General features: G+C 40.6%; 1 protein-coding gene across 1 annotated transcript in view; it reads left to right on the plus strand.

Annotated features, from left to right (window-relative positions):
- The first annotated feature begins 17555 nt into the window (after nucleotides 1–17555).
- The window catches only part of grapa (GRB2 related adaptor protein a), a 35086-nt gene continuing 26987 nt past the window's right edge, over nucleotides 17556–25654 (plus strand). The window contains exons 1-2 of the mRNA XM_071896799.2: nucleotides 17556–17907; nucleotides 23750–23847. Of these exons, the coding sequence (XP_071752900.1) occupies nucleotides 17830–17907; nucleotides 23750–23847 (176 nt within the window). The 5' untranslated portion in view covers nucleotides 17556–17829. The remainder of the gene's footprint in view (nucleotides 17908–23749; nucleotides 23848–25654) is intronic.

Consider the following 25654-nt stretch of genomic DNA (forward strand, 5'->3'; position numbering starts at 1 on the left):
GCAGAGCGGGAGGGGGCCAGGCGGGGAAGGGTGTGACCAAGGCGGCTTGACTCGCCAAGAAGACAAAAAGCCTCCTCTTCCTTCCCTGCTGAGAAATCCATTCATGTCACTGAGAAAGTCCTTTGATTGTAAATCAAGCTGAGCAAGCCTCTTCCACTGTGCCATGTGTAGCCAGATTAATGATGATACATGCAGTAGTTTGGCATATATTCTATCCAAATTTCCTAAGTAGATGAGATGCAACAGGGTGGGCCTGTTATTCAGTAGGGGGGAGAAGAATTGATTTACACTGCTCTAATGTCCTGCATGAAGAATGCACATTGTGGGAAGAGTAGGACTAGTGTTGATCTGATTCATACTGTAGGTTAACAAAATATCTCTCCGTATGTCTCTCATATTCAGTATGGGGTAGGTGACTTGATTCCACCGCCCCAGAGACCTGCATGAAGATTGCAAATTGTTAGGATAGACTAGTACAACTACTTTAAAATGTAGGTCAACAAAATCTTTCACTCTCTCCTGGTTTATCTATTTTGTTTCACGTGCTTAGCAACTGTAGTCTGAACAAACCACTCAGGTAAATCAGGTTCCTCTCAGGAAACTACTTGGGTCATTTTCCTTGTTCCAGAAAGCCATGACAGCCGGGCCCTGAGAATAAGAAGGTGTTGGTTTATTACACAGGCAAGTGCATGTCGTTACTTCTCAATGCCGGGGATAGACCGGTGTGTGTGTGTGTGTGTGTGTTACAGGTGTGTCAGTACAAGCCCAACATTGCAGGACAGCATTCCACCACACAGAGTTTTCCACTGTCTCTTTATGTTTCATCAGCAGAGTTTAAAACAGAGGGAGGGACACAGTCGTCACACACATCTCAGACACACATACACATACACACGTTGCCATTTATCCAGATCAGGTGCTATGAATAGATAAAAGGTAGAGTGAGCTATCAATAGATGGCTCCATGCATAGATGTTTGTAGATCTAGAGACTGATGCTTAAAAATAGAGGTAGGGATCAAAACGTCACACCATTTTTTACATCTCAGTCACAGAGTGCAGACAAGAAAAGTGCCAAAGTCTGGCAGATGATTTAAAGTCTGGTCGCTGATTTAAGGCTTAATATGAATTTATTGTGCCCTCTGAATGCCAGAGACATTTATTTATGTGTGTTTCTCTCTTTCTTCATTCTCTCCCTCTGTCTCTCTATATACAGTATATATACAGTAATAGATATAGCTCACTGCAACCTTTGCTTGCTCTTTCTGTCTGCTATGTAAAGAAGCACGGGATAAGCCAAAGAAAGCCTAAGCCAAGCTGATTTAGGTGCGTGTGTGTGTGTGTGTGTGTGTGAGAGAGAGAGAGAGAGAGAGAGAGAGAGAGAGACTTGGTTGGCCTGGCGTGAACAGGCTCTTCAAACAATGCCTTTACTGTTGTTCGCCACACCAGTTTTATAGCCTGCAGCAGAATGGATCTGACAAGTCAGGATAGCTTTACAAGTAAAATCATTAAATCACAGTTCACACACTCTCTCTCTCTCTCTCTCTCTCTCTCTCTCTCTCTCTCTCTCTCTCTCTCTCTCTCTATTTCTTTCACTCTGTCTCACACAGATTGCAGGATGCAAATATAGAGAAGCCCTGCTGTTGATCTGTTTCACCTTGCAGGTCAAAAAAATCTCTCACTTTCTTTCTCTGTCTGTCTGTCTCTCTCTCTAGCTCTTTGCGTATGGCATCATTAAGATGACAAAACTCTCATGAGGCACCATACCTGTGCCTCTCAGCACCTGAAGTTCAGGAATAAAGTTTGAAATACCATTTCAATCCTGTGGGAGGGTGACACGTAACATCTCAAAGGTTATACTATAGCACAGAGCAGAGGCGGGCTTCAAACCTGCAACCATATGCATCCCAAGTGCATTACTACCCTGCCAATAGGGATATCTCCTTTGGGAGTGTTGGGCAAGCTTTACCGAAGGCTGTTCGTACTGTATGTCCTCATGTTCACCTTTCCCCAGGATGTTTTCATCTTATTGCCCTACATGCAATCCCACCTCTGAAACCAATGCAGTGTTTGCTGACAGACTCTATTTCTCATGCGCTTGAAGCATCACTGGTTGCTAGTATTTAGGCAGGGAGACTGCACTTGGCAGGCTGGTTAGCGAGTTTCACTATAGTATAGATCATTACAAAATATAAGTGTTTGATTGGCCCATATTGGCTGCTTTACATTTGCAGAACTCACTATGGATTGTTATTGTTATTAGCTAAAGACCTACAGATGATATTATCGCACGTTTTTGAAATCTTCATCAATAAACTCAACCCTAGCCATCCTTTTCCTACAACGAATGTGTAGCATTTTGCAATGAAACTGCTCTTTTCTCGCTGTCCTGCATGAATTCAGTTCGGTCATCACAACATCCACGTTAGAAGAGCGGGCACAGCTTCTGAAACGCACTGGAACAGTAAATATTTAGCTCAGATAATATGATCCTGTTCGCAGGAGGATTATGCACTAAAGTAGGTTTGTCCAAAAACACCCAGAGGTGACGGGAGATGTGTCTTCAGCGAGGGCAGCGTGTCCTTGTGCTCTTAAATATATAAAACTCTATTAGTACGTGAAGAAGAAGAACTGCAGTTGCTCAAGCAAAACTGAAGAACATATTCCTCGTCTGGGATCAAACAGACTCCCGACTAGCTGCAGTTCAAGGTGGGGTCAGACTTCTCCTCGAGCATTTTGCAAACAACATCTCATGTGAAACACACACATTAACTAATCAAACACTTCACCTTGGCATTCTGACACCGTACACACACTCCCGTTGTGTTGATAGGAGACTTATCACCCTAATTCCTAACTTTTAGTGGGCTTAGGTAGGCGATGCTTCCTTATCATGTTTGCCTGAGCTGCGGCTGTGTAAATGTCATCCAGGAGCAGAGCATTATCAAGCCTGGGTCAATCAGCGGGAACCTGGACTCTGCGCTCACCTCATGAAGGTGAAAAGTTTTAAAAGGTCACTCAGTAAAACATGTCAAACTGTGTGCGGATGCCCACTGCCGATCAAAACTTTTCATTCTCCTGCACGTCCAGTTTCTGCCAAAAGAGGGCAGCAGTGTTCTACGTTTTATTAGGAGAGGACATGATCAGAGGGTGCTGGTTTGGTTTCAATGAGAGAGAAACTTGGAAGGTCTTTCTGCAGAACCCCTACAGCCATATGTGTCCTTTGGTATGCGATTAGCACCGGTGACCCTTGATTAAAAAAAGTCATTATAGCTAATTAACATTAAACGCCGCAGCCTGCCCGCTTTCATATAATTACACTCGTTCGCAGCACTCAGACCCTATTAGTGACTCCCTGGGCCGTTTTCACATGCCGGGGTGAACCCGCGCCCTTAGGTGTAACGCGCCGGCCAAGGTTACTCCTGGTCAGCCGCAGTGTAGTCAGTGAGTAACACACCCACCAGCACAGAAAAGCACAGTCTGAAACACAGCGCAGTCTGATTTGGTTGGGTCCAGTAGTGTGAAAATGCCTCCTAGTATATATCCTCCTACATTTACATTTGCATTTTAGGCATCTAGCAACATTAGAATAAGACCAAATAGATCAATAATATTACAAGCAGATAGGAGTGCAACGTTAAGGGCCACAGCCAGGGGGACATGGTGGAAAAGTTTTAATTTCTCCTATAGTTCTCCATCTGATTTAGCATTGTTCACACCCTATTTTACTTTATGTTTTTTGGTGTCAGTATAATGTTTTTCTTTTTGGGTATGATATCAATACAATTGACAATACAATATTAGTGTTAGTACAGTCAATTGTACGCTTATACTGTGAACTTTTTTCTCATTTTCATCTTGTTTCTTTTTCACTTCTTTATTCCCCTTTTTTTTAATATACCCACATTGACATGTACATATGTAAATATATGTGTTCAGCAGTGTGTTGTGTGTGTATGCTTCAGTGAGGAGGATGTATGTAGATTTACAGGGATAGGGTGAGGAGGGTCAGGTGGATGTATATATGTCCACATATGAAAGTTTTTGGATGCTTATGTTTATAGGGGATCACAAGTATGATTTTTCTTTCTGTTTGGTTTTGCTTGTTTGTTTGTGTTCCTGTTTTATGTGTACAATTAGGGGGGGAAATAATGAATGTGTGGCCTGGTCTGTTGAATGGAAATAAGGTTAAAAAATATATATAATTGAGCCAACCTGGATGCATACTGTACATTACCCCTCATTAACCTTTTTCCTCTTCAGTACAGGATTCAGAGGGAGCAGCGGTCCAAGCGAGGGGTAGAAAACGCTGAAACGGTGAAGCCAAGTCCTATCAAACTATCTCCTCTGGCCCCAGGAGGTGAGCAGAGTCAGGCTGTTTCCTCTGTGCATGTATAACGCTGGTGTGTCTCAGTTTTGGTGTTTGGCCCACCTAGGTGTCTGAGTCAGTATCGCTGCGTGATGAAAGATGTGAGAGACTGTTTCTCGTCGTTTTGGAAGCAGGTCACATAGTGATGTTTGCATGAGAAAATCTCAGGTTGTGTCTCTGATTTATTGGATTACTGTGACCCAGGGGAAAGGGTGTGTGTGTGTGTGTGTGTGTGTGTGTGTGTGTGTGTGTGTGTGTGTGTGTGTGTGTGTGTGTGTGTGTGTGGTTGGTGTTGCTAGTCTGGTTGAAGTAGTTGCTATGTTTTCAAGGGTCTGAACATCCTGCCTTGAAGGAACAGTCCACTTACACAGAAGTTTTACACGCAGACACTCGCACGCACACACATACACACACACACACACACAGATAGACAAACAGCAGTAGGAGCGACTGTTTGGTATTCTTGGACCAGGGGACGTCAGGATACTTTTTGCCACCCCATCACAGTACAGTGTCGCTGTCTTATTCTGAGGAACTGGCAGCAGCTCTCATCCAAATGGCTCAATGTGCTATTAGTCATGACATTGTGTATGTGTGTGGGTGGCTGTGTGTGTGTGTGTGTGTACGTGACCACCATTTCCCCTTTGTCTAATTCTCTGTCTTTCTGTCTCTCTAGTGTTTTGAGTGCTGCTGTTCCACCGGTGCTCTGCGGCGGTGAGATCTCTGTCAGCATATGGGTTAGTCCCTCCGTGTGGTGAGTCAGAGCGCACCGCTTCATGCCACTGGCTTCTTCCTGACATGCGAGGTCAGTTTCTCACACTGTGAATCCACTCCGCCTCCTTATCAGTTTGGTGTGATAAAAGTCGAGCAGCAGCAGGCTATCATCAGAAAAGTTCGGGTATACACTGTGTGTGATGAGTGAAATATGAGGAGTGAACACTGTAGTATAATGACATGCAGTCAGAATCAAGGTGTGTACCGGTATGTATATAAGGCTATGCACCAAAGTATGTGAAAATGTGCTTTGCCTCTTATTCACGTCTACAGAAAACCACACAAAAGACAAATAAATAAAAAACATAATTTTCAATTTGGCCACTTCACGCTCACACAGAGTTTAAGTGTGGTGAAGTCTGACCTGAGAATTCACACGGCTGGCCAATACAAATGCTGCTTTTTGGGCAAGTCCTATGTCGCTAGCTAAACTGAGCTTGCATTCTAAAAACAAAATTTGCAGGGGGTGGTGGGGAATAATTCCTACAGTTAGCAAAATGTCATTGGATGAAATGTTTGTATCCGCCCCCAAGTGCAGGATGAGTCATCAACAGAAATGTGCTGTTTACCGGAAAGAGGCAGTCTGTTAATTTTGTCATTTTTTTGGCCTGTATTGGTGAACAGGTGTACAGTCCAGCAATATCGGCAAAAAGGTAGAAAAAAAAAGAGTTACTTTTCATTTCTTTAAGGATTTGATGTTTTTAAGTTACCCCTGATACTAGCTAACTAGCATGCTATTAGCTAATAACTAACTCAGTGCCGAGTGGTAGCTAGTTAGATATTTGCGCCCTCTTCAAATTTTGAAATGGCCGTCTTATCACACATGACATCATATCTAGCTAATTTGTTGGGCGAAATCGAATGTGACCAAGCCATTAGGCATGAGAGAGAGGAGAATTTAGGTTTTTATTTCTGCTTTCTTCCTTTGTTTTCAAGGAAACAGTATTTCAATGCTGTCTTGCTTCTGTAATTCAACGTATTTCCAGTTAAAACAGGATGCTGGGGTGGGACATTATGCAGGCAGAGACTGTTCAAAAGTATTCAAAAGAATATACTTTGCACATCATCTTGATCACAAATTCTTTATTCTTCAAAATTAATAAATTCCAGCTGCTGGGATGCAACCATGGTGGCAAAAATGCTCGTGTCACTTTGAGAGTTGTGAAGTTGCAGGTTTTATATGATGAGAGCAGCGGAGGAATCTGTGATCGTATTATTGGTTGTTAGAAAAATACAAGAAAATAAAAATGTTGTGCATTTTTGGGCATTTATTGTTAAAAAGATATATTTTATATGGAGAATTAGCTAACAAGGTGAAAATGTAATATTTCATTTCATTGTGACTTTAAGGAGAGTGGGCAGTTATTTTGTCATTAATGAGACAGTAGCAAGGCTCAGAGGGATGGAGAATAGTAGAGATACAGGAGACGAGGTTCTGGCGGGATTCAGAACTTGGCACATGTGGTTCCAGAAGCAGGAGAAAACAGCAGAAAAACACAAGAAAAACTAAGAGAGCATGAAACAGGATCATGTATAATACCAGCCACTCCTGCCAGGTTATTAGCTAAATCTTTTCACACATGTAAATGGTATTATGCTCGCTAGGGGCTGGTGTACATACCTACCTGGAACAGGTAAACAACAAAAAAAACTCTTCAGTTCACCCAGTGATTAATGGCTTTAAAGCAATATTTCGCTTTTATAGAACATGTTTTACATGCATACCTGATGTGAGTTCACCCCTATGACTTCAAGTCTGACCTTAGCTATCAGCAATCAGCATCAAGGCTTTTTTTCTTCCAAATCACGTGTCATTTTAACACATTTGTGTGTCTTCTTTGGGACTACACACACTTGTGTTACTTTTCAACACAAGATATGTTAATAACGACACATGTTGTGCTACAATGTATTGTCATTAACATGTGTTGTGTTGAAAAGTAGCACAACTGTGTGTAGTCCCAAAGAAGACACACAGATGTGTTAAAAATGACATCCTTTAAGAGTGTAACTGCAAAATGACATCTTGAAATGTATAACAGCCTGCTTCATATACTATTTTGCGAGCTCTCTGCTGTAGTCCTTCGGCCTATGATTGTTGTTACCAGATTCTCCAAAGGGCATACACCAAAACAAAAACAAAAAAAAACTTGAATTGATGTGATTTGATCCAACAGTTTTAGAAAAAAACATAAAAAATGATCCCACTGGGTTTGCAAAGAGCCATTCATCCAGATGGGAACAGCTGCCCTAACTCACTGTCCTGGGGAACTTACTGTCAAATTTGACATGTTCATGTTTATTTTACTTAATAAATGTAAAAGTTGTAAGTAATAAAACATCAGATGAATTGAATTTGATGCATATGAAAATTAGAGACAAACTGCAAGTGTAAGGGAACGTGTTGGCAGCATCGAGAGTGGGCTGGGTGTTCACAACACAGTGAGCCTACTTTACACAGAAAAGTTTATCTGGGTTTCTCTGACATAGTGTGCATAGAACATTTTGGGTGTTCAAAATGAATGAATACTCTGGACAGCCAGGTTTGGGGGTTGACTGCTTTAAAGGTGCCATGTGTAGCATTTTAACACCAATAAATCATTACCACAATTCGAGACATTAGTATAATTACTGTAAACAAATAAACCATCGCAAGAGGAGTGGCGGCCTCTACCAGCCTCTACGCTGTATTTTACATTGTGTGTCACTAGGTTGAATTTCACAGGAAATCTGCTGTATTGCTTTATGGCACAAAGGGAGATAGCTTTACGGGGCAAAACAGGAAAAATCACTTCCAACATGTTTAGCTGCTTCAGTAAAGCATAAGAGAAAACCTCTGAACAAAGAAACAAAGAAGGCAAAACAACAGCGGTTATGAGAAATGTGGTCAGAAACATGTCCGTAACACTAGTACTAACAATAGGGAGGTAAAGACAACATCACATCCGGTATAGACATTCCTACTTAATACAGCATAAATAACTATAAGCAAACTCTGCAATGTATCATTCTGGCTTCCCAATATGTTACGGGATTTGGGGATATGTTGTCACTTACAGAATTTGAGGGCAATTCAAGCAGAAATACACAAGTCTTGATGTCTTGAACATCATGGAGATCAAGTAGAACTTCATTTCCCATCATACACTTGACGCACTTGATGGATCCATCTCTTCCTTTCCTTGACGTCCAATGGAAATATATAAAAGGAGCAATTGTTTTTTGCATTATAATGGTCACAATCAGGTACAAAACACCTCATGTCAATAGTAATTGTACCCTTGCCTAACTACCTAATGTTAGCTCTGCTAGCATGGCTAGCGGCTCTATATCAGCTGTGGATTTTAGCGAGACTTCCGCTTTATCTCCCCATACCACTGGCATGCGATAGAGGCTACAAATCATCTCGACCTTGGTCACATTTGTTTATGGTAATCATACCATCCCAATTATCACAATGAACCTGACAATTATATATTGATGTTTAAAAATGCTACATAGCACCTTTAAATCTGTTGATTGTTCATTTGGTGCAGCAGAGCAGAGATGAGATGTTTCTAAATTTGACTAATTGTGGTAGAAAGACCAACTGCCACTGGAACACATCAGTAAGCCTGGTAACACTAGAGGGAGAGAGAGAGAGAGAGAGAGAGAGAGAGAGGGAAATATTAAAGAGAGATATAAAGAGGGAGGAAGGGACAAAGACCAAGTGGAAAAGAAGAGATGTGGACAGAGCAGACAGAAATCCTTTCTGAACATGTCAAACAGAAAAGGAGAAATGAAAGAGACAGAAAGAGAAGAAGAGAGAGAGAGAGAGAGCGAGAGAGAGAGAGAACGAGGTGATGAGAGAGTGGGCTGTAGACAAAACAGATGGAGAGAGGCAGCCTGTTGTCATTGTCTTTCAGGGGAAGTTGAGAGTCTTTGTGCCCACCTGCTTTTCCTCTGTTGCCCACTCGCTTCCGCTGAGAGCTCTGCTCAGCTATGCCTGTCTCTCTCACACACACACACACACACACACACACCTACACACACACACACACACACACACACACACAAACCTGTGCGTTAACTGACTTTTTCATGTTCTCTGCATCACTGCCCTTGACAGGAGGGAATGTTAGCGTCGTCACTCAGGCAGAAAAGCACTAGCTCGCATACTAAATGTCCCTTTGTGTGTGTGTGTGTGTGTGTGTGTGTGTGTGTGCGTGCCTGTCAGTCTGTCTGTCTGTCTACCTCTCTGTGTAACTGTGAGTGTATGTGTGCGTATTGGATTTTGTAAGTGACGACAATGGGATGTTAGTGAGAAAACTGTAATTGTAAACTGTAATTACACAATAGTACAGTGAACAAATGTACAGACTTTAAAGTCATAATCCACAATATTTTCATACAAATAAATGTTTGTTTTTGGGCTTTTGAGTGTGAAAGCTTTACTGCTTTTATAGTAAATCCAAGTTAACTTCTGGCTCAAGTCAACACAGTCTTGTCACCACTAATGATTGCCTTGTATGGCTAATTTTATCTGATATGACAACTTTGGGTCTGACTATTTCATGGTCTTGGCAATGGGCATTTCACTACTGTTGGGTTATTCATGTGTCATGTTTTGTATTGTACAGCATCTATTGTTGATTGTGTGTTTCTATTGATTGTACCCAATGCCCAGATGCAAATTGCAAACTCTGGTACAACTTTAATTGTGCATGATCCCTGTAAAAAATAAACAATAAAAGTAAAGAATATGTAAATGAATATTTATTGTATTTCACATATGGAGAACTGTATGAGAAAGCCTGTCCACCAGAGTTTTGATGTGATATCATACTTAATTTCTTTATAATCACATGCAGCTATACCATCTTTGTTTACATCCAGACTTCTCTTGAGCTTCCGCATTTAACTAGTGTGGAAGTTCAATCAGAGAATATGATTGCGTTTTATGACTAGGGGAAATAACTGACATCACTTGAAGCTGTTTAGAGGAGGAGGCGATTGATGCATTCGATCAATACCGACAGCATGTGAGATTGCAGGAAAACGGGAATATTGATGGAACAATCTTTTTCAACCACAGTCTCCTTGATTGCTCTCATCATGACGTTTAAGGGAGTAATTAGATAATCGTGCATGTAGATGTAGTCAGTGTGGCGAATGGTGAAACCGGGTGTAGTACAGCCAACTTGGAGGTGGTGTGCTGTACCTTTTGATGTAAAATTACAACTATCTGGATGAGCGTCCCATCTCCCTTCATTGAGACGCTGCATATTTTCCCTATTTACCTACATGAAATTCTGGTGTTAGGTATCGATTGCATTCCATACCTAACACCAGAATTTCATGTAGGTAAATAAAAGGTAAGTAAAACAAGCATGCTACTGAAATTGCCATCTGTAATTGGCTGATCTTTGGTGCCAGATGATGTCACCACCTGTTGTACGCTAAGATCTGGCACCAAAGATCAGCCAATAGCAGATGGCAGTTTCAGTCGCATGCTCTTTACCATTAGATGTAAGGCTTTACACAGATTTGGGTTTGGTGTTAAGTTACTCTTTAAATTGAAAGAAATGTGAACCCCACACAACATTCTTTTAACCACAATCCCTTTAACCTATAGCCAATAAGGCAGTAAGACACTTTATTTGACACTTTTCTCTGTTTAGCACATGAGAAAGCGGTGCAGCTACTTTCTTTTTTTTTTGTGACCAACTTTTTATTAGTTTTTCCACGCCATCCTCACGAGGTGGCATAAACATACAAATTATACACACGTAAATACAAAAAAAAGGCTCGGCCTCCCACACCCTACCCCCCACCCCTCTTGCCGCTTCACAAATAATACAGTGTTGCTTATCTGCAATCGTAGAAGTTCATCTATTCATACGTATATTAATATAGCATATCATAATTGTACACAAAACTAGGCATGTACCCCCTCAGACTTGCCCTTCCTCGTATAAAAATATACACATATCTACAATCATATTTTACATAAAAGATATCACCAGGTCAGCAGCTCTTTTAACAGCCTCTAATGTTTCTCCTTTAGCATTGTTTGCAGATGCAATTGACAATTCTAAGTCTAGTACATTATGAAAGGAAGATATCCATTGATTAATAGATAGAGTATGTGGGGGTATCCATCTTGTGATAAGGCTTTTTTGGCTGCAATTAAGCCAGCAAAAAGAACCCTTTTGTGATGGTTTAATAAATTAAGAGAAGAATCATCGTTCAGCAATACAATGTTTAGGAGGCACGGTATCTGAACCCCAATGATATCTGATACTATGTCAATCACTTGGCTCCAAAACTGTTTAACTGAAGAATACTCCAAAAACATGTGTACATACGTACCAATAGTCTTTTGGTTACACAGAAAGCATATTGGGCTTGGGATCATCCTCAGCTGACAACATTTCCTAGTTGACAAATAATATCTGTGGATCATTTTGTACTGTATCAATTGGTGATTATAATTACGTGATGTTAGAGAAATGTTGTTCCATATTCTCTTCCAATCAATAGCCTGTCCATCATTTTTCAAATCTACATTCCATACTGTAATAATACCAATATATCCAAGTCATTTCTGTTGCATCTTTTTATATATGTATGAAGTAAGGCCACTTCCACCATTTAAGCTCTGTAAGAGCTTAACCATTGGATGTGTTGGCAGAGGATGATTCCAGGGTACTCCATATGTACGCATGGCAGTGCGTAGTTGTAAATAAAAAAAAAAAGATGAGCCAGGTAAATTGTATGTATATTTCAAATCTTGGAAAGACATTAGGCCGTCATTGTTTATTATATCTGAAAGGTAATGTATCCCGCGGGTTTGCCACTGTGGGAATTGGATGGCTTTGTTTCCAATACGTAACAATTTATTTTGAAAAATCGGTGTATTATTATGCCAGTCTACTTCCCATTTACACAATTTCTCTATATGTTTCCACACCTTAACAGCTTGGCCAATAATTGGTCCAAATTAATTAATGAAGTGGTGAAACTATATTTTTTTCAATTTCAACCCAGGATACATTTGTCCTTTCTTCAAACCAATTTTCCAATGCTCGAAGCATAAAGGAATAATAATATAACTCAAAATTGGGAACATTAAGGCCTCCACTTTTTTTTATCATACTGTAATACTGTGTATCTGATTCTTGGATATTGTTCTTTCCAAATATATTTTGAAATTCTAGTCTGCAGCTTGTCCCAGAACCCGTCTGGTGGTGATAAAGGCAACATGCTAGCTAAAAAATTGACTCTCTGTAGAATGTTCATCTTAATAATTGAAATTCGTCCTGCCAAAGATACTGTTAAATTGAGCCACTTGTTTAGGTCTCCTTTAATTGTTTTATAGATTCCTTTATCATTCTTTGCTACTATTGTATCTAATGAGGCATATATGGGTGATTATTTAATTTGGGTAACTTTCATGTCCCTGGGATGTATTTTTAAGAAAAAAAAAGTTTTTTCCTGTTATTTATGTTATCATTGCTTAGTATGCTTAATTACTCCTCTATACTTCATTATTCTCTTGGAATCATTTATTTTTATCTGCTTTTTTACTGTTTTATGTTGGAATTTCACCATTTTCACCTTGTCCCCAACACTGAGTTTTGATGTTTGGTCTTGTAATTCTCTAGAAAAAAAAAAAAAAATCATATACTTTTTAGTATGTATTACTATAAATACAGTTGAATCAATGATTTCCTCTCAAATATTTAACTTAAGTACAATTTGTGACTTTTTTTAATACAAAATATGTATGTCCCTTAATATCGCCGTCATTACCGCCACATCAAACAATTTGCAGGACAATAAAGTTTGGTCAAAGTTTGTTGATTTGGTAACCATGGAAATCTGTACTGACACTGGGGCACATGGCTGTCAAGGAGGAAGAATGACATTTTGATCACCAGAAATGTAGGAAATTTTCCCATTTATACTTACTAGTAAGAGAGTATTTTTATTGCATGTCATTACCAAACAAGCTGTAGTTTGATAATGTTTTTGAATTGTAGTGTAATTTCTTCATATTTTTATGTAAATTGAGTACATTGCTAGCTAGCTCTGAAGGTGACGTTAGTAAGTTCGACCAGTAGCTAGCGGTTAGCTGAAAATTCAGAAATGTCATTACCACCACACGTCATTACCACCACTTAATGAGGTGTGGTGGTAAATACAAATTGTGGTGGTAATGACAAAATATATCAGTTGATAGCTTTTTCTTTGTTCATAAAATTACTATATAGATGTATGTTTTAGTTTATTGTACAAATGTATATTTCCTGTTATTTTACCATGAATTTTAAAAAAAAATTCTGAATATTTGTGTCTCATTTATAACTGAAATTAATGAGTTTCTGTGTTTGTTTAGTGTCTTTGCCATGGCACCCAAATCAACAGCCCAAAGGTCAAAATCTTACAGAGAGAGAATTAAAGAGGATCCAGAACAATACCAAAGATACTTAAAAAGAGCAATATAAAAATAGAAAAGAGACGGGTAAACTGAAATGCATATCACAGCTATCCAAACGCGAACAAAGACTTAAAAAGCGTCAATGGAGAATCAATCAAACAAACAAAAGAGCAAAAGAAAAGCAAATAAAAAATATGGAGAACTACCTATCAGTGAATACCCCACCAGTGTCACCAACACAACAGCCTGAGCAACAAAATGCTGTCCCTGTGCCTATTCCCATACATGAAGGTCCCACTCAGCCTACATCGCAACAAACCCCACAACAAAGAGGACGGAAAAAAGTTACCAGAAACAGAAGTAAAGTGTACAGAGATCTGTGTGAAGCCAACCATAAGTTGGATAATGCTTTACGAAAGGTGGAGAAATATAAAAAACGATATGAAAGACTGTCAAAGAAGCTCAAACCACAAGAATCACCACGATCAAAATCAACAACAAATGAAATCAAAGCCTAGTGATCTCAGGAAGACACTATTGTTCCACAATACTCTAGTGTCGGAGCTGCGAGACAGAAAAAAAGCCAAAGCCAAAGCCAAGGCACATCTCTTCAAGTGGGAGAAATCACTGAAGGCCTGATAGGACACTGGTGTGTGGTGCTGTATGATGGAGATGCTTATCCCGGCATTATCCAAGATGTGGATTCAGAGAGTTCTGCTCTGGTCAAAACAATGAGTCGGATTGGAGCAAATCGTTTCTTCTGGCCAATGAGAGACGACATACTGTGGTATAGAGCGGCAGATGTGCTGGGCCTTGTCCCAGAGCCCCAACCAGTTACTAAAAGGCATATGATGCTTGATGCCTCTGTCTGGAAACAAGTATGCTCCCTCATGGAGCAGAAGATTTAGGCCTGTTAAAAGAACAAGCCATGTACTGTTAACTCAGTTTTTACAGTAATGAGACTAGGGTTAATCTATGGGTGAATGTGTACTTGAACCTCAGAAAAGAAGAACATTGAAAACAAAACAGAAAATGAAATTACAGTTGAAATTACATCCTATCCTCAGAGAAAATATTGTTTGAAACCACAAAGGGGGTCAGAGTGTTGATTGACCACCTTAGCTGTTGCTATCCTGTTGTTTACATTTGGAAATTTGGCAAGCAAGTTAGCCTAGCCTGGCCAGTTACAGATTGGTTTATAATGAAATGAGAATTGTTTTAAGGTTTAAGAATATTTTCTTAAGAAATATGAGTTTAATGCTGTTTTACATTTGTAATTTTCTCTAGATGTCATTACCAAAACATTTTGTCATTACCACAACTGTTCGTCATTACCAACACATGACATATTTTTAGATAAATTTGTAACAAACTGTTTAAATCAGAGATTTTCATATATGTTTTTTTAAATATTACAAGCCCTTCCTTAACATTTTATTAAAAAAACATGAGTCATTGACCTGTTGTTGGAGTAATTTTATCTTTCTTGACAGGATCTAGGAATATATTGAAAAGGTTGCACATCTAAAGATTTAAAACATGTTTAAATCAAATTAAAATATTTCTAACCACTTAGACATCAGAAGTAAGGTATGAAGTTACATAAAATGCCTTAAAAGCACTAACTTTTTACTTTTTAAAAGTTTTAAACAATTATTTGATGATGTGGTGGTAATGACCATTTCCTCTGACATCCTAGGAAAAATTTTAAATATTTTAAATTCCTTAAAGTGATGTTTACAACAATGTTCAGATGATGATTCCTGACAAAATGACAATAAAGCTTAGGCAGATAATTGAAGGTTTTATGAGATTTTATTTTTGAGAAACTGAAGTACCCAAAAGTGCCTGAAATCAAATAATCGCCCATATATCGATTCCCAAATACAATTTGTATTTCTGTATTCAGATTTAGCTCTACCATGGCACTATTCAGAGGTAAAAGAGATGATTTATTCAAATTAATCTTGTAACCAGATATAGAACTAAATTTGCTAAAGATATTTAAGACATTAGGAAGTGTAGTTGGTACCTGATCCATATACAATAGCAGATCATCCGCATATAGAGAAATTTTATGATCAGTATCTACTTTCTACTTTCTTCAACTGACTATATATCCTGTAGTTAAGGACAAGTTAAGTGACAGATTGTGCTTTGAACATTTAGCTGAAAGGCAGTTCCACTTCCTCTCTTCCTCTTCCACTCCTCTGTCGCCATGCATCCACCCCTCCTCTCTTCCTCCCGCCTTCCCTCTTCCCTCTGGCTGAGTCAAGCGATCAGCTGACTGGAGATTTCCTGGACAGGTCATGCTACTGAAACCACGGCCTTGCTCTCTCATCCTGCTGTTCTGCTTTGTTTTCTTCTCTTCATCTCTTTTCGTCTTCTCTTCTCTTCCCTTCTCTTCTCTTCTCTTCTCTTCTCTTCTCTTCTCTTCTCCTCTCTTCTCTTCTCCATATAATCTATTTCCATTGTTTAATTCCTTTGATGCACCACAAGTTTTACCTCCACTCCTCCTCCTCCTCCTCCTCCTCCTCCTATTCCTCCTTTCATATTCATGTTCTCCGCAGCTGCAGCTGAGCAGGTATCTCAGTAGCTCAGTAACACACACACACACAAACGCACATGAGCGCACACAAATGCGCTCATGCGCACACAAATGCATGCAAATACGCAAACACACCAAATGTAACAGATGTGTGTGTGTGTGTGTCCCTGGGGTGTGTAGCAATAACGCCTCTAGGCTGTTTTGTACTAGTGTGGCACACACACGCACACACACACACAAGGGAGAGTGTCCTCATTGGGTATTTGTAGTTAGAAAAATAAGTTATGAACATGAGCTTGATTTATTCTATTCTTTGTTTATGCCCAGAAAAGATCCATCGCAGCAATGTAAACAAATCACGCTTCCAATGTTGGAAAACAAAGTTGATATTTTTCATCATCATTATTATTGTCTGAAGATGATTTTTTATAGTTAACAGTAAAGAGGGATTTAAGCCTAGGAGGTCACAGTTACATCTACATTTAGCTGAGCTACCAGGACGCCGTGATTGTCACTGATTCTAAGATTAATTTATCTCTCTCACACACACACACACACGCACACACACACACACACTCACACAAACCCAGCTGATATCCATCCAAAACTGTGGTTCATATTGTTGTGGTAATTAATCTGATTGTCCGTTTGTTGTGTTTGGCAGAGAGGAAGTTTTCAGAGAGGCAAGAACACTCTGCTCAGGCTCCTCCCCTTTCCTGTTTCTCATGCATGCACACGCACACACACACACACGCACACACACACACACACCCTTGTACGTCCATCCTTATGAGGACTTTCCATTGACTACATTCATGCCCTAACCTTTACCTGTTAGCACAATATGCCTGCTCTTATGCTTATCCTAAAATTAACCTTTAAACCCAATTTCTAACCCTAAACTAACCTTAATCTTAACCATAACCCTAACCCTAACCCTAACCCTTACCTTAACTTAATCCTAATCTGAATTCAAACCTTAACCCTAAATCCAAATCCTCATCCTGAACCAGCCCTTTGAAGAAGAAGAAGAAAAAGAAGAAGAAGAAGAAGAAGAAGAAGAAGAGGTGGCCACAATGAACTCACATTGCAAAAACTGTCCTCACTCCGAAGGTGTGAAGCTCAAATTGGTTCTCACACGGATAGGAGTACAAGAACAAACACACACACACACACACAATTGATTGAAGACACACACACACACACACAATACACAGAAGCCACGCAAACTGTAAGTGAGACAAATATATACACAGGAAGTGCCTCCCACTCCGTTGCCCCTGCTCTCTCTCTCTCTCTCTCTCTCTCAGTGTTACTCATGGCAGTGTGGTGCTGAGCAGCAGCCAGTCGTGTTTTTCCCCTCGCCGAGCTCACTCTCTCTCTCTCCTCCTCCTCCAATCTGACTCTCTCTCTCTCTCTCTCTCTCTCTCTCTCTACCCCTTCTCTCTCTCCCTCTGGATCCGCGGACGACCGAGACCTCCTCCTCCTCCTCTTCTTCTCCTCCTCTCCTCCTCCGTCTCTCATTGCATCTGTACTCCTCTACCTTTATCGGTTCTTGTGGGTTTTTTTAATTTTCCATTTCTCTCCCCCCCTCTCTCCCCCTGCACCAGAGGGGTTAGTGGGGGTCTCGGAGTGTGTGAGGTGTGTTGGAGAGAGAGTGTGTGTGTGTGTGTGTGTGAGTGTGTGTGTGTGTGTGTGCGCGCTGGGGGTTTTCCTTATGGAAGCGGTGGCTCTGTATACGTTCCGTGCCACGGAGGGCGATGAACTGAGTTTCAACAAGGGAGACTTGCTAAAGGTAAGGAAAAGAATGACTCACTTTATATGTAGTTTCTCTCTCTTTCTCCATCTCTGTCTCTATCTATCTATCTATCTATTTAAACATCTAAACATCTCGACATGTGCAGATTCACTTTCTCTGTTATGCGCTCTTGCAGTTACACACATGCACGCAAACATACACACACACACACACACACACACACATTAACCCTGCTCCTAGAGCAGCACAGAGTGGTGGACCAAGAGATTAAATGCAGATCAACCACTTCTCTCTCTCTCTCTCTCTCTCTCTCCCTCTCTCTCTCTCTCTCTGTCCCTCTCTCTCGGCTGTGATAATTATAACAATTATAACTGAAGCGTCTACAGCTCTGACATTCTGTATCCTGGTGCTGCTGTTGCCGGCTAAAGACACAAGTGTACAGACAGAGTGCAGAAATGTCTGTAACATTACACAAACTGTGACAGACTTTACATTGCAATGGGGTGTTTTGTCGCCGGTGCGGCCGGTGGCTGTCAACAGTGTATCTGCGTACAGCAGGCACGCACAGAAAGGTCCGATGCCAACTGCAGTAGCTTGAAGAATGGCAAGAGTAGTTTCAAAATGACTATCGTATTTCAAGCTGGTAAAAAAAGGAAAAATCCGCCCTAAAATACTTAAACGCTGTTAAGGCCCTGACACACCAGGCCGACGGTCGGCCGTCGGGCAATGTCGGGCCGTCGGTAAGCGTCGGTGTCCCTAGTTTTTGCGGTGTGTCCCGCACCGTCGGCACTAGTCGGACCCTGTCGGCGTCTTTTCGGCCTATTGAGCATGTTGAATCGGCGTCGGAGCCGTCGGTGAGAGAGATCACTCTGATTGGTAGTTCGTGTTTTGCCTCTGGATGATTGGACTGATAAATTCCTTCAACATGTGGAACTGAACAGGAAAGAGCCGAGCGAAATTTTTAAAATCGGAGGTTTCATTTATCTCCAGCTCTCGACACAGGTTCGGGAAAGCCCCTTGAGCCTGTCGCTGGAGTAACGTTATTCATGATTTCACCCATTTAGTGCGGTTTCTCCTTATTTTTCGCCTCCGCCTCTTCCTTTCTTCTTCCACAACCAAAAGACCAAGGGCTGACAACGCCAGTGCCATTTGCAACTTCTTATCAGACATATGGTTATTTCCCCTCACGCAGGCGCAGAACGTACGTGCTAGTTGGCCGTCGGCTGTAGTCTTTGCGGTGTGTTCAAGTGCAACTTTTTGGACCAGACGCAGGCGACGTGAGGCGACGCAACAGTCGGCCTTCGTCACCGCTGGTTCTTTGAAGTCGGTTTGGTGTGTCAGGGCCTTTAAAGAAACATCCATTGGTGGTGTATTTTTCTTATTCCTGTGGATCAAATGTAGAGGATGTGACGTCACATGGAGATGTTTAGCTATTTAAAGTGGCTTTCACACCTACATCATTTGGCGTGGACTTGAGAAAACTTCTTGCTAAATTTGAAGGTGCGAACACGTCGTGCGGACTCGGTTAGCCAAATATCAGCGTCATTTCTGGTGTGAAAACAACTTTGATGAATTCCGAAACAAAGAGAGGAAATGACCATACGTGTGCAGTGCTTTGTTGGTTCACGGCGGGTTGTTTGGGTTGTTTTTAGCCAAATTACAGCAACGAGGAAAGAGTTTCCGACCCTAGCTTGGTTGGTATTGTAATCTCCTAGAGTCATTAACGATATTCTGTTCTCTTTTTTTCTCCACGGTCGTTAAGGAACCGCAGTGTTTTCTTATGTGCAAAACGGCACACCCGCCGCCTCGATCAGTATTTTACGAAAAACAAACAAATATACACTCACCTAATGCAGACATACCTCTGACAGGGGAGTTCTTCTGTCTTGTCAATACTTTTTACAAGTCATCTGACCCTTCCTTATATATATATTTTAAGCCTTAAAATCTCACTAGTTAGAGAAAAACCTCCCAGCTGCCCCAGAGTGGAAGTACGGCCGACGCATCGCAGAGGATTACGTCGTCAAATTAAAAGTCCTGAAACAAACCGGACCGATACAATGTAACAGGCTAGCAAGCTCTGGTTCAGACTTTAAAATGACCTAAAACAGCACTAAACATCAGATTTTGGTGTCAGTCCCTCAGAATCAAGTAAGAGCTTCTTTCTAGACTCGACGTTCAACAATCATACAGGGAGAAATCCATCATAGGAGAGAAGAGAGACCAATTTCTCCACTGACAGTAGCCTCAATAGACCAGAATGCAATGCAGCCACAAGACGTGTGTGTGACTCTCACTTTTTCTTGACTGGAAAAACTCTCGCTCTCAGTTTCTTACCATGCTATTGCTATCACTATCACTCTCTCCACCAATATGTAAAACAACGCTGACAAATTCCTGCACAATGTCTGTGGCTTGTTGAAAGGCATTCTGGGAAATGTAGGAAATCGCTAACTGAAGTAGAAGTAGACGAGGCAGCTTGAGGGAAAGTGGATGCACCAAAAAAGTACATAACAACACAAAATAACTCTTGGAATGCATTAAACATCACAGATTGATGATATATAAGAGTGTCTGAGGATCTGAGCGTTTCCTTTAATTATATGCGGTACTATATTATTCATCACAGGCACACACTGTAAATAGTCCCCATATTAAACAACACACAAATCCAGTAGCGTGTCAGCATCATTCCTATTCCCTGCACATTCAGTGTTTTTTGGAGCAGATGGAGTCGCCAAATGTCATACTTCATATGTTAGATATAAATTTTGAATGACAAAGTTAACCTGAGATTGATATTTAGTTTTGCCGCCATGTTGCACAGATAGATTGGCTGACACACACACACGACACACACACTCAGACTGATTGACAGAGGATACAACAGCCTCCATATTAAATGTAATAAAATACAATACAGCTTTATTAGTCAATGTCAGTATCAGATTCAGAGAGTATTCGTACTGTTACCTGCCTGTAAATCATGATGTAATTGGTTGTTGGCTTTACTAACAGACCTACAGCCCTCCACCTTATGTCTGTGTAAAATAATAGACATGCTGTTGCTGCCTAGGCGGACAGTATCAGGGTTTTAGTCGTGTTTTATGGCCGCAGCGATGCATTAAGCTGAAATGGGACCAGCACTTTATGTAACACTCGCTCAATTTGTGTGCCACGCGCTTCCTCTCTGTTCCCCCTGCTGGGACAAGCTGCTGTCTGGTCCCCGGCAAAAAAGAGCTGTGGTTCAGGCCCGGGTCAAACACTACACACACACTTTTAAATAATTCTTAGCTTTTTGTTCGTTCCCGCTTGCGGCGCCAGATGGGCGACGATTCAGATAGTGTCGGGCAAGTTGTTCATCACAGAAAAGAGTATTAAATTGGTTTTCTGTGACTGTCTTTACACACAACAGATAGCTTTTGTGTATTTCTGTATTCGGGTATATTTGCTTTATATCATGTCCATAGTGTAGACTCATAATGAAATGATTAAAAATAGCTGATTAGTTAAATTATAAAGCAGTTGCTCTGAAATTCTGTTTAAAGTGTGTGGCCAAGTCCAGCACAAGGGACGCAAAAAGTAGGACACAAATACACAGGTTTCTATTTCCCCCCCCCCAAACCCCAAAACATTAATGTTACAACTTGGGATTAACAGCAACTGAGAAACATCACAGCAAATGACAGCTGAAAGAAAACTGTTCCTTGGTGTGTTTTTATGTTCTAACAAAGACTGAATGTGGTCTAATATGAAGGATTTAGTGAGGAAAGGGGATTTTATTGGGGAAAAAAAGGCTCTTCAGATATTTTAATAGATTGAAAGATGATATTATAAAGCAGGTAAGAGAAAATAGATGATCCCCTGAGAAGAATGGACTCTTCTCTCTCTCCATCTGTGTGAAATAGACCTTTAACAATACATCATTACTTTTCTTATCCTACTACTGCCACTGAGTTGGAGTTAAACAGGTAAAACTGGTAGGAAAAGCATTCTGTACCTCACATTTTAAATGCACAGCACCGTCGGAACCATCAAAGTAGCTGTTGCATGAAATTCGGTTCCTGAAGCCAGTGATGCATAGGGCAACTTTTTGGCAGATGGGCAATATTGCCCAAGGAGCTTCTTCATCGTTTGCTGCGTTGACTGTAGAGGAGCTTCTTATTGGCAGGAAGCATTTCAATAGACATTTAAAAATGCATCACATTTTGTTTTCCGGTGCTGTGAAGCTGTTACGTTGCCCAAAAATAGTCTTTTGTCCTAAGCCACAGTTATAACTGTTGTAATAAACCACTGTAGGACAGAGTTAGTCATGGTTCCTTAGTTTAGTTTAGTTTAGTTTAGTTTAGTTTAGTTTAGTCGCAGTGATAAACATAGAAGCAAAGTGATAAAAAGCACAAAGAAACAGTGATGAAATACAATAATAAAAAATACAGAAATGCAAATTTCTAACTTTTGTAGTGGAGATAAAAAACAAAGGGCTTATAAAAACATCCCACTTCAAACCAAAGCAAAGCATTAAACAAAACTGCAGCTAAAAATATCATAATGACAAGCAAAGACACAACTGGATTGGATTACAGACTTAGCAGAACACAACACAGTGGACAACAGAAGAATAAGAATAAGATCCATAACTGGGTGAATCTGTCCCTCACAATTTAAGAATGTCCTGCAGTGCCCTCATCACCCCATTCATATTTCATATTTAATGTGCAGCACCATAGTGGGCATTAAGTTAGCTGTGCATGGACTGAACCGGATGACATTTCATTGAAGAATCATCAGAATCAGAATCAGAAATACTTTATTGATCCCCGAGGGGAAATTGGGTAACCCTATGTTTAACATTATCATAAGGTATATTACGATTATAGGGCTTGGCGATAATTCAATATTATCGCTTATCGTCTTTCAATGGAATCATATCGTGATATGGTGATTTTGGGATATCATGGCACAATTCTGCTGTCTAAATTGATGATAATAAGTATGTTTCATTTAAAAAGTCTGACAAAATGAGGTATGGTAGGAATATGATTTGAAAATTTCAGCTTTGTTTGACGCCACACCTAACATTACCATTCAGTTCAAAGCGATGAACATTTATTTAACATGTGATTTGCCATATCTTGATATCGAAAAATATCCTTATGATTATCGTGATATTGATTTCATGATCCCATGTGGGAGATGTTGAAGCAAACAAAAAAATCCCACTTGTCCCACTTATAATTACCACTAGGAGGCTGACGTGAACGTTTTTTCCCCGTCGGAAGCTCTTATTTACGGTAAATCCGATGGGACATGAACGCAGCATTTCTTGAGGACAGTTATGACTCTTTTAACCAGAGATTTGAGGCACTTTAGTTGCTGTGGAATAAGCACAATGTGCCTTGATGCGTTTCTTCAATTTAGAAATATCAGTGTTAAATGATAATAAAGAACTCATGGAAATAGAAGTGTGGATTTTCCAAGTTAATGCAGTTCAGGCCAGATCCATCCGCTCGCCCCAGAGTGTGATCATGAAAGGCTTTGTGTGACCTTTTCAACCTGTCAATAATTTGGGGCGCTTTGGAATTGAGTTTTTTAAGGGCCTCGGTTCACACAAAAAAGGATGAAAACCACTGTACCGGGTAATAGAAGAGGAGAGGCGAGGGGGAGATTGATAGAGAGAGGAGAGAGAGAGAGAGAGAGAGAGAGAGAGAGAGAGAGAGAGAGAGAAAGAGGGATGAAGGGGTAGTGGTCTTTCACCCAGATAGTAATAGCCTGCGTCAGCATCATAATGGGCAAATATTTCATTTGTGTGTGTGTGTGTGTGTGTGTATGTGTGTGTGCGTGTGTGTGTGTGTGCGTGTGTGTGTGTGTTCCCTCCTAGATCACCAACATGGAGGATGATCCTAACTGGTACACAGCGGAGCTCCACAACAGAAAAGGCTTCGTGCCCAAGAACTACATCAACCTCCGGCCGCACGCGTGAGTGCGCACACACACACACACACACACACATACACACACACACACACACACACACACACACACACAGGGACCTCTAGCCTTTTGGGGACCCTTAATGAGATTTGGATTTTGGGCCGCTCTGGGTCAGAAACCATCTATTTTTTATCTTGCTTTGTTTTACATATTCGGCTATCTTTGCTGCCAACAGACTAGAGCATGGTAAGAATTAGAAAACTTTCTCATTGCTAGTCAGATAGCTGCTCCCTGCAAGGATTCCTTATTCCTTTAATTCATGCCTGGTAGAATCAGGTTTCTAATCACTTTGGCTCCTTTCTCCTCCTTTTCTTTCTTCATCTCCTTTGTGGTCCGTCCTCAGACTTGGGGTTAACTCATGCCCTCTATAAGCACTTTTAATCCTAATTTTCTTTTGGTGACTACTGTTACATAAATCAATTGTCAATATTCGTGATTATGGGAAAGTTCTGACATACACTGAAAATGACTATTATGAGCTGGCTTTTTAAATGTATTTCACAAAGAAAGGCTTTTAAAACATTGCACAACATCAACAAAAACCCCACTCACCAAACCCAATGAGAGTAAATGGCAGAAACAGGCAAAATTGAAGCTTTAATTCTAAACAAGACCGTTTAAAAAGAACAAAACAATGTAAAGATTGACATGATTTGACACCACATGCAAAAACACACTCTCACACACACACCATTTCCTCTGATGGTTTTGTAGCAATGGTTGGGGATTATTTTTTTGGTTTTGTTTCCACAGCCATCTACATTTTGGTTCCAATTTTCGTTCTACTGTGGGTTACAGCACTATACTATTCTTACTGGCATACTTTGTTATGATAAAGCCCAATTACTGTATCTGCACTTTGTTTTTCTTCTTTTAGAGTAAAATTGAGTTACATCACTTTATCACATCATTTTTTGATACATTTGGTGGTTGCACTTGTCCTGCTGCTGCGACCCCACCGCTGTTAAACGAATGTAGGGGAAACACACATACACACACACACACACACACACACACACACACATCTTCAATGCATCCGCAAAGCAAACGAGTCTATTTCACACTTCCAATACCGGTCTATCTAAACAGCTCATCAGTGAGTGTGTGTGTGGCCTCGGGCGGTTTTTGCTCTGCTTTGGACATCTGCACTCCGGCATAAGGCAGGCTCCCCCAGGAATACACTCACTGGCTGCCTTACGTAATCACACACACACACACACGATACAGCCGCGTGTGTGTGTGTGTGTGTGTTTACAGTGAAGCTGCTGGTACACCCTGTATCTCCATCAGATGGTGATACACCAGCTGCGTTCTGCTTTTCCTGTGACAAACACAAAACTGACAACACACACCCATTACAGCGGCACTGGCTCGTTAATGAACGCTGATGTACGGTTGCCTAGTTAAGTTTGTACATCCCATAGGGAGATGTGTGTGTGTGTGTGTGTGTGTGTGTGTGTGTGTGACTATTCTTCCCTGTGTCAGTCCACCAAGATTTCTTCACAACTATTAAATATAGAGGCATGAAACCAAAAAACAGAAGTGGGTCCATGAGGCAGAATGAATGTGTGACCTTTTCCCCAGCCGCGCTTAGAGCTTGGCAGCCATGTTGGATGTGGCAGTCTGCTCATTTAGACATCATTTATGCAAAGCAGGAAAAAAAAATGAGATGAAAAATGATACTCTAGTTCTTATGCTACAGTTGACGGACTTTATGTGCATGCATATTTTGTCGCATTTTTAAAAATACTTTGCTGTTGTGCTAATTTTACATCTTTTTTTATTTCCCAGT

This window comes from Centroberyx gerrardi, chromosome 7, assembly GCF_048128805.1.
Source record: "Centroberyx gerrardi isolate f3 chromosome 7, fCenGer3.hap1.cur.20231027, whole genome shotgun sequence".
Classification (NCBI taxonomy): domain Eukaryota; kingdom Metazoa; phylum Chordata; class Actinopteri; order Beryciformes; family Berycidae; genus Centroberyx; species Centroberyx gerrardi.